Source organism: Puma concolor, chromosome B4 (genome assembly GCF_028749965.1).
Source record: "Puma concolor isolate L17-30 chromosome B4, mPumCon1.1.hap2, whole genome shotgun sequence".
Lineage (NCBI taxonomy): Eukaryota > Metazoa > Chordata > Mammalia > Carnivora > Felidae > Puma > Puma concolor.
The window spans coordinates 107,269,453-107,289,596 of NC_141673.1; the positions used below are offsets into that span (position 1 = coordinate 107,269,453).

General features: G+C 42.1%; 1 protein-coding gene and 1 long non-coding RNA gene across 2 annotated transcripts in view; one reads left to right on the forward strand and one right to left on the reverse strand.

Moving 5' to 3' along the window:
• Positions 1-5,375: 5,375 nt before the first annotated feature.
• Positions 5,376-20,144, reverse strand: part of DCP1B (decapping mRNA 1B) — a 68,224-nt gene continuing 53,455 nt past the window's right edge. Inside the window, exons 6-9 of the mRNA XM_025930655.2 lie at positions 13,094-13,222; positions 10,680-11,555; positions 7,973-8,221; positions 5,376-5,587 (exon numbers count right to left, since the gene is read on the reverse strand). Of these exons, the coding sequence (XP_025786440.1) occupies positions 5,507-5,587; positions 7,973-8,221; positions 10,680-11,555; positions 13,094-13,222 (1,335 nt within the window). The 3' untranslated portion in view covers positions 5,376-5,506. The remainder of the gene's footprint in view (positions 5,588-7,972; positions 8,222-10,679; positions 11,556-13,093; positions 13,223-20,144) is intronic.
• Positions 7,721-15,094, forward strand: LOC147579403 (uncharacterized). The gene is made up of 2 exons (XR_015253906.1): positions 7,721-8,012; positions 14,925-15,094. It is a non-coding gene; the product is annotated as an uncharacterized LOC147579403 (long non-coding RNA).

Here is a 20,144-nt window from a genome sequence, read left to right on the forward strand (position 1 = left end):
CTACACACCATTGCTGCTTCTTGCCTTCTTATCTTACACCATCTTTTTTTGCCTTGAACACCCGCCTCCCCCCATTTTGTCCACCCTTACCTGTCCTTTGTGAATCGGCTCAGGCCTCCTCTTCCTGGAAGTCTTCTCTCAACCTCCTGTCTGTTTTAGGTGTGCTGTAATATCCCATGCCTATCAATTACTGCCCTTACCACGTCTTACAGTTAGTCTCCTTCCAACCTGGACTGTGAGATCCTTGGGTCAGGATTAGGTCTTATTTGCCCTTATGTCTCCCCACACAGAGAGCTCAGTACATGTTTACTGAGTGAATGAATGAATGCAAGCATGCATGAATGAAGTGGCCCCAAACTTGGCATGAGGAAAAGAGTTTAGGGAAAGGCAGCTCATTTCCAAAGGGTGGGAAAGATAGACATGCTTTTTGGATATATGAACCGGAACGAGGCACATTCCTCTAAGAGGAAAGGGAAAGCACTGGGGAGGATGAGCATTTTCCAGGAATCCAAAACTAGGAGTAGCTGTCTTTTTAGCCGATGTTACTGTGTTTGGCCTGGGGATGACAGAGGCATCTGACGGGTAATGGACATTCAGACACAGGCTGGGCATTTCACTGCAGAACAGAGCCCCCCATCCCATCAGGGTCTGATATTTATGGATTTTCTGTCAAGCCACAGTTTCTCAGCCTCTGGGCATGCTGGGTGAGCTACTATGCATACAGCAGGGAATAAAACTTAAGGAACTCATAATCCTGGGGAAGTGCTATAGGAAGGAAATATGAAATCATCAAAAAGAATTCTGGACAGATCTATGATGGAGCCATAAATGGCAACAAAGAGAAGCTGGGATACACCTAACCTTTGAGGCTGATGGGAGTGAAGAGCAACTCCTCCCTTGCCACATTCCCTGGGGCTGCTGTCGAGAAGAAAACGCCACTGCGGAGCATAGATGGCTCTGACCCAAAGCGACAACTTCTATGCTCCCATGATAAACACACAGAAAATAATTTTCTTTCCTGAAAGAGAAAGGAGGTGGTGGGATTCAAATCCAGAACTGTTTGGCCCTAAGTATATGTTCTTTGCCATATGGGATAAGACGCTCATGGCAGCCTACCTGTTGGGACTGCCATCTTGGTCTTTTGAGCCCTTAAGTTGATTGTGTAGGCTCTAGCTGTGCTGAGGCAAGACATAGTCGGCATTACTTCTCAGGAAGTGAGAACAAATCTCTTGGAGGAACCAGAGCTTCTTTCACTGCTTATGTCTTCCATAGAATCGTGTGTGGACACAGCTGGATGGGACCTGTCATGGGGCCACTGACAATATGCAGTCTTCTAGACCAGTGGGCTTATTGTTGCTGTTAGTGATGCTCAGCATCACTAAGTTGGGAACACCCACTGCCTCTCTTGAGTGTTTCAGCTCCTCCCAGCCTTGGCAGGATGTCCTACCTGGATTTTCACTCGGTAGTTTGTGCCTTTCATCTTGGTCCTTAGACTTATAGGGGAATTCTTAGGTTTTGGCTTACAAACATTGGGTCTCCCACCCTTTCTCTTGTCTATTTAGAATGATCTTTACTTCCTTCCTGTTGTGCCCTTGTCCAAGAGGACTGGCTTATTCAAGAAACCCGGCTGCATGGTTTGGGCTGTGCTAGCTGGCTCAGAGCCACAATGCCCGTCTGCACTGCTCAGTCCCTGGAGAAGGTTAACAACAGAGCTATGCTTTCCACCTCCCCGTTGGTGTTTTAAGACCACAGTCGACACACGCAGTTTTTATTTGTGTACTTTTCTCAAGGCTCGAAGTTGTTGGAAGGCATTACTCATAACTCAATTTGGTGAATATCTATCTAGATACTCGAGGTTGAGTTAAATATACCAAGTATTTGTAACTGCCTCTCTCACTATCCTAATTATAAGAGGGAGGGGGATGCCAACCACTTGAAACCTGAAATCAAGTATTCAGCAAAATGCTGGGGAGACCCACCAATCTGTGCAGCCAGGCAACTTTACATGTTGAAGTGTTGCTACAACCTGCTGGCTGCAAATGATAAATTTAGCCTTAAAGATGGCTCAATGTTCCAAAGCTTAGGAAGCAAGCTGATTGCTTTGGAAAGGGAGGAGCCACATGTCTGAACAGAGGAGAAACTGGAGAAAAAAGGGCTTCTCTATGGCTAGAAGGAGGAAGCCGCCAATTTGTCCATAGATTCTAGAGACCTCACTCCTAACACAGCATCATCTACCTCCACCCCAGGCCAGCCCAGCCCTGTCCTGTCCTGCCCAGCAGAACAAAGAACTGTCTTCACAGTTCAGTTGAGTTCCTCTCCTTCCTTGCCTTTGTACTAACATATGGTTGAATCCAGGTGAAGCCTGGTATTTAGAGGCCTGGTCTTTGATGGGACACCTCCCATTGTTAGCATTACATACCCGGGGATGTGGGCTCTAACATGTGTCAACTGTTGCTTTTCTCTTTAACGCCCAAGAGAACTGAAGATAGCCAATGTCATCCAATTTTATCAGCAAGACTGGGTACGAACACTAGAGAATTCTTAAAGATGCTGTTAAATGTTTCTCTCACTCTGCAATTACCTCCATGCCTGGTTTTCTAAATGGGGAGACTGAGCAATGTGTCTTTTCAGAAGTTCAGGGACTATAAATTCTAGTAACAGCACTGTCTTCTCTGGTTTTACAAGTAAAATGGCACTTCACCTATAAATGCAGGGACAGTAACAATACGATCTCGGGTCACACTGACATCTTTGTCTTAAAGAGCTCATGTTCATCTCCTTCAGAAAGAAGGGGTAAGTGTTACTGTTTTCATTTTACTGATAAAGAGATGAAGGGGAGAAGAGGGTATAGTAAAGTGACCACAGAAACATAAGTGTCAATATAAGACTTAACACTCAGTCACAGTGGATGACAAATGATGGCATTGAGGTTCACTCCAGCAGTTTCAGGCCTCATCCCAGTGGCCGGAAGACTGGGACCACCAAACAGCACAAAGGGGGCGAGAACGAACTCATAGAATGCACAGCACGGAGGAACCGCTTTCCACAAATTGCCCCCATCTAAGGACCCTGTGTGGTGGGTCTTACTTTCATTTTACAAATGAAAACAGCATCTCTAAGAGGCTCACCTACGCAGGCGCTGAAGGCACTGCCTGATGAAGGCTGTGTGTTTTGTCCCCACACCTCGCAGAACTGACTTCCGTAACTTCTGCAAGCTTGAAATCTACCTTGTCGGAGAACACTGCCTTTAGGCATAATTATCTCAGTTTTGCATCTGAAATTCAATTAGCTTAAAACTGCTGCCTGGGAGCCAGTGACACCTAGGAGTGGCATCCGTGATGGTCTCAGAATTTGGGATGAAAGTAGGAAAAAGAAAAGTCAATTTATATACGAAATCTAATTTGGGGTACCTTAGATAACCCATTTTATCTATTTCTTGGACTCTCTAGAGGAAGCTCTTTGTACAAAGAAGGTCTCCTCTGTTTTGCCACGTAGAAAAAATAAGCACTCAATCACCAAGTGCCCTTTAAAAGGGTGACTTAGTCTTTGGTCTAAATGAATTGGGCCTGTCACTTTTAAAGTGATTCATTCCAGTAAAGGATGGACAATTTATTACTTTTCAAAACAGATCACTGTGGCGTTGACCTAAAAAGTCCCGAGTGAAGCCTGCAGTGCCGGTCTGACCCTGCTGGGCCCAGGTTCTTTCTTCTATCACATAGCACTGTGCATCCTTTCACGTTAGGTGCTGCAATTGATATTTCTATTCTATTTATTCATTGCTGAGGTTAAAAAAAATAAATATTTCAGAAATTAGCCATTTTCTACCCCCAGATATATTAAAACATTTAAAATGGAATTCATTTCTCTCTAGTTAGAGAAGCAACTCTAAACATGTAATTAAGATCAAAGAGACTTTTTTAAAGAAAAGGTTGGCAAGCGGTTAAGTATATCATTGATTTTGTTCCAATTTTAGTATGTGTGTTGCAGAAGAGAGCACAATCGCTGATTTCGGGATAATAGGTCATGTGTGTCTCTCCCCTTGCCCCATTCTCCTTATGAGAGTATGGAGGTATTACATACACAATTATTAATTTCAAGTATTTTGTTAGAACATCACATGGGTTTACATCTGTGTTAGATATTGTAGGAGATATCAAAAAAAAAAAAAAAAAAAAAAAAAAGAAAGAAAGAAATCCTTCCTTCCTAAACGTAGGAGGGTAACAGTAGACTCCTCAGTCCAGTGAATGGCACATCACAAGGGTAATAAGAGTCAATTCCTTTCCTGCCCACCTTTTCTCTGTAGAAGAAAAGGCACATTCCTGCAGGAGCAGGGGAAGTGGTATTCCCAGGTACACTACTGATGGTGTGCCTGCATGAAGGTCCACAGCTTAAAGCCCAAGTCTTAGCATCAGAAGCTATCAGGAAACCTATTTTTCCCATGCCTCCTATATGACCTATAAAATGAAAATAAAACCTGTCTTCCGGACAGCATTCTAGAGATTTTTTATGATCTAAGAATAAAAAGAGCTATAGAAATGCAAAGCTTTATTTATTACTAATATTCAGCAGAGACTAATTCCCATATCGACACCTCTGGGCCTTAACAACTTGGCAAGGGCTCTTCTGACTCCCTCCAAGATTAAGCTCCTCATCTCTGTGAACATAAAATCAATCTGCTATGTAGCTTGAAGAGTCTTTGTCATTATGCCCCTAAAGAACCTAGCACCTCTCTTCAGAGGCCAAGAGAAAGCTTTAAAATCTTTTGTAGACTTCTTCTCAGCATGTTTTGCTAAAAATGACAAAATGTTCATTTGGAAGCATAGGCAGGCATATTCGGCTGGTTAGGTCCAAAAGAAATAACAGGAGCTGGGATAAACGAAGTGTTACTGGAAATCTGGGCCATTTGTGGACTCCTAGAACAACTCGCCTCTAGAAGCTAGCTATAAATATCCTTAGAAATAATTTCCCTTCAAAAGCCTTGGGAAAACATGCCAACTGGATTTTTACAAATGAAACGTTTACTTTGGTAAAAGAAAACCTCCAAAGGCTAGGGTAGGTCCGCGTAGGTTAGTATGTGGGGTGACACTGCCACCTGGCGGCTGGCATGCACTACAGCACAAGGAGCTCAGCAACAGGGAAACCACACTCCCCGCGTTCAAAGAATAACCAGAGCTATTAATAAAAAAGAAACCAAGTTTCCAGAACAGTCCTTCCTACTGAGAGGCTACTTCTTGTAGAATTGGCCCCATGCCTGCAAGGACAAAATAATTTAAGCTTGGAATTTACTGTGTGATATGAGCAAAAGACTTCTATCTGCTCGATTCTTAGTACAAGGTGTAACCAAAGGATGTGATTAAAAAAGAGCTTGACTGAAAAAAATTCTGAAATGTTTTAATTCATATCGTACATACTTTTAAAAAAGGCGGAAACATTTAGGGTAACACCACTGATGTGAAAGAATCTTGAGCCACAGGACCTTGAAAATCAGTCTGAAAATGTTTTGCTTTCACATTGTCTTTTTCATGGCTGCTTGTGTCATGCTGAAGAGATAAGCTTCGTAGATTATATTCAAGAAGTTGTCATCGTTCTGGAAAACAAAATTAAAAGACCCAAGGGAATGTGATTTGGCTGGCAGGAACCAAAGGCTTCCTCTGTCTTGGAGCTAAACTGGCATTCTGACACTCAGACGCTCCTCTCTGCCTGTCTGCTCCAACGGCTGGTGGTTTTTCACTGCACACGAGAGTGTTAAGTGGGACTGGAGGCCTGACCGAGTCAGCTGCTGGTGTCCAACAGTCATATGAGAAGTAGCAAGTGCTCATTACCTACAGCACGGATGGGCAGCCCAGCCACATGGCAGTATGGGATGAGGGTCACTCAAAAAAAGCCCGGGTCTGTTTCAGGAAAAGATACAGGTCCTAACAGAAGGCTGGAGTGGGAGGCAATGATCCAGCTCAGTGGTCTCTTTGGTTAGGAGATAGCTGGGGCTTCTTAAAGGTTCTCCAAGTCTCCCACAATATATACACTTTATTTCAACATTAGTTAAGATTTACTTGCAACATGCTTCATTTATATCATCGAAACTAGCATAATTCTCCCATTAATTATGGAAAGTTTTTGGTCTGGGTGAGTGGGCAGCAGTTAGACTGGCAGTCTCTGGGCTCTACTGCCTGGCTAGGACTGAGGGAGAATCACGGGTCTAATCAGTGGTGCTCTTTGTTTTTAATTCTAGAGACTTCTCCCTCCCACTCAAATCCTTTAAAGCTTTAGCAATTCACCCACATTTCACATTCCCCCTTCATTCCCTCTTGGCACCCCACGCACATAGTGTTATTCTCATGCAATGAAAGAGTGATTTCTCCCTGTTTTTCCTACAAAGTAGCCACAAAGTCCCTGTGCGTGAGACTGTGTCCTACCAACAGGCGAAGACTAAAAACAGTCTGCATGAGTGACTTCCAAGAGTCCATCAGGAAGATGATGTCTACATGGGGAAAAGTAAAGTGTATGCAGAGAGTGGACGGATCATAATTTTCTACCTAGCAACGTACCGGGCCTGCTCTAGACTTTTGCTGGAGTCTTGGCTCCTGTACAAAGATCTTTGGAACAATGTTTTTTTAAATGGAATGAACCAGAAAAAAATGTGAAACTTCTCAATTTAAGTTTTTTTTTTTATTTATTGCACATAAAAAAGAAGTTTATAGATGTCCTAAGTCCTCATGAACTTATGAGTGGCTTGAAAAGGTGGGAAATATTTTTACCCTGATATTTGTTTATGGATTATATGGATCAGCAACTCATTTGTTGCTGATCTTTAGTGGGCTGCTATTCTGCTTTCACACTTGGACACTGATTGCTAGCCCTCTCTCCTTCCCTTCCCTCCAAAATACGTGACCTTTAAAAAATGTTTTTAATAACAGAGACCACAGGCTTTTTAACTAGGACGGAACATCTGTGGAGTGCTAGCCAGCTCTCTGAAAGTCTGCCAAAGCTTAAGTAAAGTACCACAAAAATTTTCTTAAAGACTATATCAAAGATACCTAACTATGTTAACTGAGGTGTTTGAAGTCTGTCTGGATAAAAGTGTTCCACTTTTCAAGGCCTAGCATATATTTTTGGGGTATGCTTCACCTGGTAGACTGCTGAACGGCCTCCGGAGGCCCACCCCTTGCAGCCCCATTACTACCATGGCCCCAGCCCAGTGCAGCAGGAAGGAGCACTCTGTAGCCAGACTGCGGTTGAATCCTAGCTCTGCTATTTCCTAGCTGTGGCCTCAGGCCAGTCACTTAGGCTCAGTTTCCTTGTCTCTAAAATAGAAAAGCTAATAGGGTTGTTGTAGAAGGATTAAATGAATTAATATATGTGAAGCATTTAAGACAGCGCCCGGCACAGAGCTCTCTACATGTGGCCACTGTTATGTTGTTACCTCACGAGCCAAGTGAGACAAATGGCTGACAAAGAAGTCCCCTCCTTCTATCCTGTCCTATCAGTAGGTTTCAAAATTATTTGTAAAATATGCCCTTAGTAGTCACAGCCATTACTTGCTTCCCTTTTTCCTCCTTCTTCAACAGTCCTTGTGAACCTTCCCCTAAATGCTGCCACTTACTCAAGATGGCTCTCACCTCCATTTCCCCATGGTGAGCTTTCTGGGCACCAGCCAGCACCTACAATCCTCCCAGTGGCTGCTTAATTATACAGTATACGTTTCTTTCTTTTCTGGCAGGTGACAGCTTGGAGGACCTAGTCAATACTACAAAATCCTTGATGGTCTGAGACACCCAAAGTCCACAGCCAGTATTTTGAATCTCACCCAGCTAACTGAGCATGGATGCCGTTGAGGTTTAGGTTGAATTGTTACATGGTCCTTTTATTCTTGGGGAGTACTAAGTAGGCATTAGCTAACTGAGTCTTTATCTCAAAGTGGCAACCAACAGGTCAGCAGGGAAAGGGAAGAAGAGAGACGACGTGACTCTCCTACCTGAATGAGGTACAGCAGTGCTTCCTGAAGCTGGAGCTTGGTAAGTGGGCTGCTGGTGACTGCAGGGGGTTCTGGGGTCTGCAGAGGCAGGAGGAGGCTGGTGGAAGTGGCAGCTGGTTCTTGGCTTCCCAGAGGCAGGAGCCCACTGTCCCTCTCCTTTGGTGGGGCACAGGTGGGTTGTGTGAACACCATAGGGGACATGAGCAGAGAAGGAGCCACTGTAGCAAGGACGCGCGGAGGTGAGATGGCCTGCTCACAGCAAATACACACAGAGGGCAGGAGTAAGTAGCAACTCGTTGAAAAGAAAGGTAGACAGATAAAGAGGCCCCTCGCTGGCAAGAATGGATATAAATGAGTTTCAGTATTATTTGCTCACAACTCCACTAGGTGGAGGAGCCTGTAGGAGACTGACTCCTGCTCAGTTGTCTCCATATTTTCCTTTGTCATCACTAAGCTGCTCTGGCAGTCTGCCACTGTGAATATTGTTCCCACTGCATATAAAGTTCATCCTCTGAGTAATATTTTCTGCAGTTTACCACCATCACTTTGCAGCATGCATTTAGGACTGCTGGTCTCTTCCTCAGGGCTAACTGGCCACTACTCTGACCTAAAGGTCCAGCGACCCACGTGAGTTGTTACACTTGCTGGGGGCACACACACATTTCCGCTCCTGATTTCTCTACATGGAGGAACCTTCCCGGCCTCTCTCCACCTGCTCATGATTTCTCATTAGGAGGGAGACATGCTTATTAGGTCCACCCCTCCTAGTCCCTCCCTGATAGGATCTGCCAGCTCACGGAGAGCATCCAGCTCAAGTATGGGGGCAGGAAGGGCCAGTGGTGCTCAGCACTGCCAGTGACTTATCTGTCCAAGACAGTATGTCTACCTCACTTGGCTAAACACCTAAAACCAAGTTTTCCAACAACTTTTCCAGTTATGCAAGTGACATTTTATCCCTGTCTGATGGACTCCTACAGCTAGCTCTCATTTGTTTCTAAGGCAGGTGAGAAAAAAATGCCCCAAAAGAACTCACGAGAAGGGGGCATAAAGGCTGATAGTCTAGAAGCTGCTGTGACTTTTATATATCTTATAAAAACATACTCCCTCAGTATCTTTTTGGGCAGAAAGAAGCCTGGAGGAAGGCAGGTTGTTTGTTTTCTTTAACTATCCCTATCTGCCATCGCGAGGAGAGGAGCTAGAACAGATGCCACCCACAGTGCGGGTCCCGGCACCCTTAAGGAGAATGCAGTGCAGGCTGACGGATGCACACTGTCGTGATCAGCTCTCCACACACGTGGGCACTGAAGAGAAATGAGAATTGTGCCCACTTAAGTTGATGTCAAACTATTAACCCCAACTTTTCTAGCGTCCCATCTAAACCACCAAGAGAAGCAGGTATCAAAGAAAGGGGCACTATCGCACTGAGATGAGGAGGGGGGTGGGTAACAATAGTTTCTTTGAGATTGTCATAAATAATCAACAACACTTTGACTCAGGCTCTCATGTATACAAAGACTTAGGCTATGTGACTGTGATCTTTGTTTTCAAAAAGGTGAAGGACTTTTGAGGAACCGTTGTAAGCTACGGTCCTGTAAGCAGGACAAAAAGACCAATGCTGACATCTGTTAGTGAACAGAGAGAATGTCCTAACTTTTTAATTTTTTTTAATTTTCTTTTTTAAAGTTTATTTATTTTTGAGAGAAGGAGACAGAGCATGAGTGGGGGAGAGGCAGAGAGAGAGAGGGAGACACAGAATCTGAAGCAGGCTGCAGGCTCTGAGCTGTCAGCACAGAGCCCGATGTGGGGCTTGAACTCACAAACTGTGAGATCATGACCTGAGCCGAAAGTCGGATGCCTAACTGACTGAGCCACCCAGGAACGCCAAGAAATGTCCCAACTTTTAAACCCAATGCCTTTTCACTGAATTTGTACCAATCCAAATGGGAAAAAAAAAAAAAAAATCAGAGGTCTCCAGATGTTACTCATAGGTGATGAAACAGCTGTGGTTTTCTCACCGCTCCAAGTTACTGATAAACTTAGAACTGCCTTTCTCAAAGGACAGAGTATTTCTGAAAGTATTTCCTCCTGTCTGGCACTTTGTGTGTGTGTGTGTGTGGAGTTAGATGGCATACTCACTCCTCTCTCAATCTTCATTAAGCTATACCAGCGATAGAAATAAAACCAGCCTGCACCTCTGAGGTGGTGAGTCTGCATGCCTTATCACTCGTCACACACCTGCAGGTATGTACCCACAGGAAGCACGGTGCCCGGCACGTAGTAAGTGCTCAGAGGTATTTAGTGAATACATGGATAAACAGTAATGATTTTAAAATAATCAGAAAAGGTCGAATGCTTGGCATCTCACAGTATTTCAGAGCAGACAGTAAGTATCCATGGTCAAAGATTAGGGGGTTCTCTGCACGTCCGTGTTGTTTCCCGTGTTCACGTGCTTGTGTCAGGCCTTATGACACTGTGAAGATTTAACTGTACAAATAAAGTATCTCTAAAAGGCGGGAAGCCCCCAGATGGCTAAGCAAAGGAAGGATGCTCTCTCCAGGCAGAAAGTTATGGTGATAATCAGATGCACAGATATGGCGCTCGGCGCCCTGCTCTGCACAGAAATGTCCCTAGAGCACAGAGGCTAATGCCAAGCTTCACTGCAGTGCAGCAACACCGCCCCCACGCCCCCACCCCTGTAGACACGCACCTGAAAAAGAGGAGTCTGCTTTTCTGTGCTGGGTGTCTTGTCTATCCAGGACTCCAAGGTCTTCCCTGTCCTAGAGCTCTGGGTTACCACGGGGAACTTCGCTGCCAAAGCCGGCCGGTTAGACGCGTGCAACTGCTGCTCCTGCTGTACAATCTGAAGCTTTTTCAGTAACTCTTGAGGGGAGATCACTCCAGAGCTGCTCATCGGATTGCCAGAGAGGGGGAGTGTCGGTCTTGGGTGTGTTGACTGCTCTTTTCCGTGAGCCTGATGTCCTGGTGTCTGAGGTGGAAGGGAGCCATTGAAATACCCCACCTGTGCCTGCACCAGTCCCCTTGCTGGAGCGCCGGGGGTGGCAGCAGGGAGAGTGGTGCTGAGGTTTGGGGCAGCTGAGCCAGCAGGTGCTGGTATACTAGGCTCATACTTGTTCGCTGACCTTGGGGTGCTCTGAAGCTTCTCCAACAGGTTCTGAGTTCTGGAAGCACTCTGTACATGACAGGAAGTCCCAATGCTACGGGGAGACCCTGGCTGGACAGGTCCCAGAAAAACCTCCCCAGCAGAACAGGTATTGCCATTTTTGCAGGGCCGGTTTTCAGGCAGCTCTGACAATGGATGGAGGTCTGTACTCCTGACCATGAGTTTCTGAATGGCCGGACAGAGCTGTTTCTCGAGGGGGGGTGAGTGTCTTCTGGGTTCCTCATAGGAGAGAGAGCGTACAACCCCCTGCCTGACCGGAAGTTTCTCCTGCTGCTGCTGCTGCTGCTGCTGCTGCTGGTGGCAGATGGTCTGTGGGGACCCCACAGTTTCTTGACATGTAGATTTGTCCTGCTTCCCAAAGAGAGCTGTCAAGGACAAGTGTTGTGGTTCAGGGTCTAAGGTCTGGAAAAAATAAAAATGTCTGAAAATGGTTCTCTAGACAATTTGGTTATATATGGGGGCTATGAAACATAACTAACCTCACTGATGATTTATTCTATTTACATAGGATCAATTAGAAGGGATGAAAAAACTATATAATTTAGTAAATTATATAGTAAAAACTATATAATTATAGTAAATTTTACAAATTTAAGACCTCCTTTTAAGGTCAAAAATTTTCAGTATTCTTCTCTACCACCCCTGAGATAATGGTCATATTCTAGCATCTGTTGATAAAATAGGTCCTTGATGGGCTTGGGGTTCACAGACAGGGGACCAGTATGGTACAAACTTATATATACTAAAAGGGAAATAATCTCTTCAACAGGAAGTCCGCCTAAGCCTGCAGAGCACAAGAAGATGCTAAGAATGCACAGGAATGTGAGGATTTTTGTAGAATTATAAATTTAGGACTGGAAAGAAATCTAAGTCATCTAATCTAACTTGACCCTTTCAACTATATACCAGTAGCTTTAAAACAATCATCATGTGCATACATACTATGTGCCCTGGCCCGATCAGTCACAAAGCTACCTCCTTCCTGCTCTGTATCACTTCCTGCTCCTTCTGCTGCTTCCTGTGTTGTTGGACTAAGAAAACATGAGTTTCATTCTAAAGTCAACATATTCCAGTTTCTCTATTAAAAAAAATTTCCATGGAAGGCAAACAAAAATAAAAGAAAGCTAAAACATAATTAGAAAAGACTTATTTTTAAAAAAAATCAACATGAGCCTTTCATTTAGCCAGTCTTTATGTCTTTTGGCTCTATATTCATTTTCAAAATTGATTTAAATGAATTCCTTAAAAACAAACAAAAAAAAAATACCAAACCTTTAATGAGGAATAACCATAGGAAACAGAAATAGCCACGTCACATTTGCAATCAATAATGGGACTTCCAGATTAGCAATTTTGTTAATGCTGCACTATTCTGAAAAATATATGTACAAAATATGCCATCATACTTATATATTTAGATGCAAATGCCATGACAAATCATCAGGTCTACAGGGGAATTGTATGCCCCTCCTCAGAAAAGGAATCCATTTCTGTACACTCAGTGCCCAGCGCCACACCCAGTATGGTGGAAGTGCTCAGAAATGTTTAACTGACTTGTTGCCTTGGTGTCCTTCCCTCAGTAGCCTTGGGAAGCCAACCACCTACCTCAGAAGAACACGGACCTGCCAGGTAGTATTCCTGTCAGCTCTGACAATGTTACGAGTTTGCTGTTTTTTAAAAAATATATTATCTAAGGAGTTCAAGTCCACAAGAGATAAGCACAGATTATGGTAAATGCCAAAATTAAAAATTTCAACCTGCTTCTAGGAAGAATACATTAATAGCAATTTTTTTAAAATCTTGAATTTGAAATCTCTCTTTCTTGGGTTTACCTTGAAGCACCCTTGAATAGTACCAGGCTCTCCCTTGACTATACTCTGGGTCAAAGTTCTTTAAGAATTCTAGGGAGACATGGCAAATGAAAAGCACAGGACTTGTACCTGGCTGGGCCGAGGTATGCGCTGTTGCTGGTTTTCACTAGGCTTCACTGGAATTGGTTTGATGAGATTGGGGTTGTCATAGATAGCAGATGAACTGGTTATCTGTTTTGGCTCAGAACAGGTTTTACACTGAAATGGAAAAAAGAACCTTATTTTTGGTGAAAAAGAAGCTTTAATCTTTTTAAAAGTACATAACTTGTTGCTCTTTATTTTATCTAATTGGTAGCTATTTTTTGATAAATTTTTGTGCAAAAAGGAAAATTACTTTATCTCCTCTGATATGAGCTATATTTGAGTATAAGTCAAATTCCAATTTAATTTTTCTTTGTTGTACTATTTCAATGCCCTAAAAATATTACCAACAGTGTCAGTCTGCAAGACCCAGAGACTCTGAGATACCTAGATGCTTGAAAGGTTATGGATATGCTTAAGAAGCAATAGTTTAAAGATACAGAGTCTAGGAGCACCTGGGTAGCTCAGTTGGTTGAGCATCCGGCTCTTGATTTCAGCTCAGGTCATGATCTCACCATTGTGAGACTGAGCCCCAAGTCACGTTTTGCACTGAGTATGGAGCCTGCTTAAGATTCCCCTCCCCTTCCCCCCCTCCCCCCCTGCCCCTCCCCCGCTCATGCAAGTATGTGGACACACTCACTTGCTCTCTGTCAAAAGAAATGGAGAGAGTATCACTTACTTAACCATACGCTTATTGTTGTTTGTTTACAGTATTTCACACTTTTCAACATGGTATAATAAAGATTTTTACTTGTGGAAAAAAAAGAAATGGAGAGTCTAATGCTTTTCAATGAAAACAGTGATAGAAACAATGATTTATTATTTTAAAATTTTTTAATGTTTATTTATTTTTGAGTGAGAGAGAGAGAGAGAGAGAAAGAGACAGAGTGTGAGCCAGAGAGGGGCAGAGACAGAGGGAGACACAGAATCCCAAGCAGGCTACAGGCTCTGCACTGGGAGCACAGAGCCCTATGCGGGGCTTGAACCCACAAACTGTGAGATCATGACCTGAGCTGAAGTCAGACGCTTAACTGACTGAGCCACCCAGGTGCCCCAGAAACAATTCTTTAAATGCCATGTCTGGATAACTGTATGGTTTATTCACCCATTAGCAGTTGACTTAAAACTGGGGAGTTGCATTATCAAAGTAACTAACCTTTTCGGTCTACAAACCAAAAAGTAAAGCTGATTCAAACCACTGATTTAAAAACTACTAACATCATCTTTATTTAATAAATGACGTTTTACATAAACAGAATAATTCAAATCTGAGTGTTCTGAGCCACTCACTACAAATTAGAATTTCACAGAGAAAGAGACAAGAGACAAGACTCATCATTTCAAATACTGAATCATTATCATACATTAATCTAACCAACCATGCAATTGCTAACACAGTAGGATTTATAACACCAAGAATACAGCAATGATGTCAGTATCTACCTTGTTGAAACACCAAATAAAACTGAATATAAAACCACTACCTTCTATTCTATATTCTCCATAGCATTGCTAGTTTCAACTGTCAAGGCCTCAGGCCAGAAAATATCTCACACTGTCCCTGACATGGAATGAGCTATAAAGACACTCTTGTCCCTCAAGAATCTAAGGTGTTTTACAGTTATTGGGTTGTATTTTCTAATTCAAGGATGTAAGAGTATGGGGTCAATTACCACCATGTTCACTTGGGTTTGTAAAGTTAATTGTACATAGGACTTATTTTCTTCCAAGAATCCTATCAATAATTTGGGTATTTGGCACTAGATTGATTGGGAGGTGAAATCCCTTTGAGTCAAAAAATGTTATTTCTAATTCTTAGGTGAATGCTGGTGGCTGCATGGACCAACTGGCCTGGCTTTCCAAGGCAATAACCAACACAAGACAAGAATACAGCCTGAGATAGAGTCACTTACAAAATGTTAGCATGGAAGCCTAGAACTTCTGCTTGCTATGTAAAAGAAAGAGGACACTCAGATTACTTTCAATGAATGACCGTGTCTGTACTTTTTCATCCTCTCTGTTCAGGGACCTTGAATTCAAGCAAAGAAAAACAGATTTCCCCCCCACCTTTGCTATACACATATCTGCATGGGCCAAGAAGCTGCTGTTTCTTGCTATGCATAAGCCCCAGATAGCCTTTCTAAGTAAAACTGCTATAAGCTGTCTTCTGTGTCACTATCTATCCATCACTGAAGCCTTGCTTTCATGTAAAAATTGTTCTTTATCAAATTGCTCAGAATTAAACATCATCTGCCTCAATAGTTCGTAGCTCATTTTCCAGCTGTTTAATTTTCTATGCTTCTCTCGACCCAAATAACTCTATGATACTTGGAAAAAAACACAGAGCTGGAAAAAGTGCATAATGGATTCTCCATAGAGATCCTGAGGCACTTCTTTAAAGCCTTAAAAACTATGTCACATGATCTCATTTTCTCACACACAAACACACAAACATATGTACCCATGCCAAGAGAAAAGCCTGGAAGAAAATATACTGAAAGTGTTAAAAGTAGACATCTTGGGGTTATAGGATTATGGACATTTTTTATTTCCCTTTTCTACTTTTTTGACTTTCCTCATTGAACATCAAACGACACTTAGTAATTTCTTTAATTTTATAAATAAATCACAGTATATTAAAAGAGACTTATTAATTCTTGCCTTAAACCACAAAACACAACATAGTCCATTTCTGCACACTCAGAACTTAACTATGCAGCCAAGGATCCTTTCTGGCCCTGGTTCTTTTTCTTACTGAGCGTTGGTGGTTTTACTGTATTGCTCATTTGCATATCAGCTAGAAGTCTAATAGGAGGTAAAAAGAGATGCAGCTCAAATTAACATCATGCTACTTTACAGCAGATTCACAGAAAGTTGTTGCTTAGGGGAAAAAATATAAAATATTGGCCAAAATAAGGTTTTTAAATTATTTTATTAACTTCATGTAAGTAGTTGCATCTGATGTCAGTAGGCTTCACTTTACCAACATCATGTACCTCTAGCTCAAAAGTTTTCCTCCTCTTAATTTTTGGGATTTTCAAGAATTGAGTAATTTTAAAGTTGGGAAGCATCCCAGAAATCACTGAGTTTAATCCCTACCCAGAGAAGTGAGATTCTTTTCTAGTATCCTGGTATGTCATCATGTGGTTTCTTCCTGAATACTCCTGGTGATGGGAGAGGCACTTCCTCACACGACAAGTCCGAGGGAAATCTTGTTTTCTTTCTCTTTTGCCTCTTTCTGTGTTCCCCCTTTCCTGTACCTCACAGCCATTTTACTCATGATCTCCACATGTTCTGAAATGTCTGTGTGTGGGAGAGGAGGTAACACAAACACAGGCAAATATAAAGCAGATTTACACAATGCAACGGAAGTTCACAGAGGAGCATATACATCAGGTTGCGTAGATCAGAAATAACAGGATGGACAAAGACCATTTGAAATGGGCCGTGAAGGGCTAATCATACGTTGGCAGGTAAAGAAGGAGAGGGGACAGCATGGGAAGAAGGCATGAAGACACTTGCAGGAAGTGACACTGTTACTCTGGTAGGAGTTTCAAATATTTGTGGGGGGTGGTGGAGTAGAAGGTAGTGAGATTAGAAGAATAAACTGGGGCTATGTTATGTAATCCTTGGAGAGTCCAAAGGTTCATATACTAGGCAACGAGAAACCAGGAAGAATTTAGACCAGAGAAGTAATGTGATGATTCAGGTGCTCCTGGGTTACATCATTGGCTGTTAATGACAGAAGGAATAATTTCTTCTGCTTATCACACAGTTGGAGCAATTAACATTATGCATATAACATGTATTTGGGTTTAGAGAAAAGCAAGTCTATACGCTGATTAAACATCTGCACCTCATGTCAACACTATAACAACCAATATGGGGGGCATAATGATGAATAGAACACTGTTTTGACCTCAACAAGTTTATTATTTTTATTTTTTATTTTTTTAATGTTTTTTTCAATTTATTCTTGAGAGAGAGAGAGAGAGAGAGAGAGAGAGAGAGAGACCATGAGTGGGGGAGGGGTAGAGCAAGAGAGGGACACAGAATCCGAAGCAGGCTCCAGGCTCTGAGCTGTCAGCACAGAGACCAACGTGGGGCTCGAACTCACAATCCGTGAGATCATGACCTGAGCTGAAGTCGGATGCTCAACCGACTGAGCCACCCAGGCGCCCGTGACCTCAACAAGTTTATAGTGGTAGAAGTTGAAGGTAACAGACTGTTAAAGGTAACAGACGAGGAAGAACAAAATAAGTTCTAAATAGTAACAGACTGCTGAGTTCAGTAGAAAGAATAATTAATTTGAATGAAGAGATATGGGAAAATTCCATGTAAAAGTGGAATTTTAACTGGGCTTTGAAGGATATGTAGATTCTGAAGGGCAAACGAAGTGAGGGGAAACACTGCAAGTTGTAGGTACGGTATAAAGTGATAGCCTACATGACATCTCCAAAACCAGGTATGAGTGTTTCTGTGTGTGTGTTCTGTGTCCTTTGATGAGACAGTCAGGTGCAGCTATAAGAGGAGACACTGGAGAGGCTCAGGAAACAAAATTACACTCAAAGGTCCTAGAAACAGGAGGCACAGGACGCCCCGCAGGGCCACACGGGGCAGCCTCAGGGTGGGCAGGGAGCAGAAAGCGGGAGCAAAGGGAAAGCCAAGACTAGAGCCTCTGCTGGGGTTTCTGAACTTTAGGACTGGCCAGTTTGGATAACTGCAGTATGTTCTACACTACAGGGTGGTCCCTAGTAGCCTAACCTGGCTCTGAAATGATTAAGGCAGAGGAATATTACCTCCTGGGGTGCTGGGGCCAGATCCAGGAGGGATGGCTCTAGACTGGTTAGTGTGCATGTCAAAGGCATCCTCTGACTGGGCCCTTTGCTAGTTCTAAGAATTGGCTAGCCCAAGGAGGAGGATTCTGTCCCCAACCAGAAGACTTTTAAGATGTCAAAACATCATAAAAGAAAAATAACACAGTATATGTGTTTGTGTATGTGAATGTGTGTGTGTGTGTGTATGCATATGTGTGTGTGTATTGAGAGGAGGGAGGGAGAAGAAAGAAAATAATTTTTGTTCAATATTTGCATTCATTATTTATTGGCCATCGTTAAGCTGTCCTCAAAGAACCTAAGTTCCCAGAGGGCAAAAATGTCACCTTTTAAGATTAATCTTTGGTGTGCCTAACATAGTGCAATTAGTGAAGTATAATGAGTTGACAGTTGCCAAGTCATTAGGATATCTTTCAATGGCTGTTAAAGAATTAAGCAAAACACAAAACTAATACAGAAATAGTTGTTACTGACTGAATCTGGCATTTTAAAGCATCCTCTGTCCAGGCCCTCCAATCGAAGGATAACGAAACTGTGGTTAATTCAGATTCATATTCATTTGTATTCATTCCCTCAACAATCATTTATTTAGCACCTATGTGCTGGGAGCTCTGAAGGTTCTGAAGATAAATGAAGGATGTTCTTAGTACTCAAGTAGCTCACAGTCCAACAATCAAGAGAAGGTCAACCATCAAGTCAAAGGGATGCTAAAGAAATTCGGTCCGTTGTCCTTTACTATGTACCCTCCCCTCAGGATTTTTCTGAGCTTCCTTGTTGTGTCATTTGTTTTCTACCTGCCCTTTCCCCCTCTTCCCTTTCATTTTCTGTAAACTATAAAGTTTAAGAAAGCTCAAGACTTAGATTCAGGATCTAATGACATGTAAGAACATTTCGAAGTGGTGCTACATGTTTGTTTCACATTATATCACATTAGGAGGCACGTGATGTCTGGTTATCTGACTTCTAAAGGCACTGATCAGTGGATTCAGATGGTGGCAGATTGATCCTTCCATGGTCAAGTTTCCATCAAACTTTCTCATAATATTAACATTACTAATGACAATTGCTTGAATCACTTATTTTACTATGGTGATTTTAAGTTCTATCACTTCATCTACATTTAATAGCTGGAATTCTTGGTTGAGAACTTTCCCTCCTAAACCACGATTATGAGGTTACTCTGAAAATTGGTCCCTGCTGGGCAGGCAGGGTAAATGCTTAATTCCTTCCCATAAACTACCAATTATCAGAGGAACGACTTGGTGTCCTAATACCTCCAAGAATAGCCAACAATTATTTTTTGTTTTGTTTTATATTTTTAGTCTGCTTGCTCTCTCATCACCACGAACTCACAGATTATATATATGCAATGTGTTTCAATCCATTGTAGTCATTCTTGTTGATGTTAGAATTTGATGTTTTGGTTAGCGGTCCCTTCACGTTGACTTCTGTGCCCCTTTCACATAACCCTATTTGTTTGATTTTCCTATCCCAGACATGGGATATAGGAATTGGGAATTTCTTCAAAGAGCCCTGATACCTTTTAGGAGGGAACAGTATTTAGAAACAATAATCTTGGGGCCAGGGGTGCTTATTGCTACTGGGTTGTCACTTATCTCTAGGTCTCTTCAGGGTAGAAGTTAGTAACTACATATTTAAGAAACCAAATATGAACTAATTCTCACACTTTACTTAAAATTTAACATTATATGACTTTAACTTATTATTTTTCTCTTATACGAAAGGTTTTGTTCTGAGCACATAAACATACTCATTTATTATATCCATGACAGCTAAAAAAATTACAATGCCAATGTTATTATTAACAATAAAACCACTGAATGAAGTTTACAATTTCTTTGCAGTTCTTTTTGTCCTTCAAATATAATGCTCTATGGGTCCTTATGTCCTTTAAATATAATGTACTAAGGGTCCAAATATGGGGCTCTGAAGTCACTTTAATTTCTTTTCTAAGTAATTATAATATGATATTCAGTTATGTACATTATTTCAGCTCGTTTCCAAATCCTAGGTTTTAATTATCCTTTTTCCCTAATTTTCTTTTTTCCTATGTTTCTAGAGAGTGTCAATCTTTTAGTTCTCAATTTTTATAAGACCAGTGTATAAAATAGGGAAATTAACCCTCTTCCTGTTGCTTAAATATAAATGTTTCTCAGTTTTATATATCTTTCCACTTTTTAAAA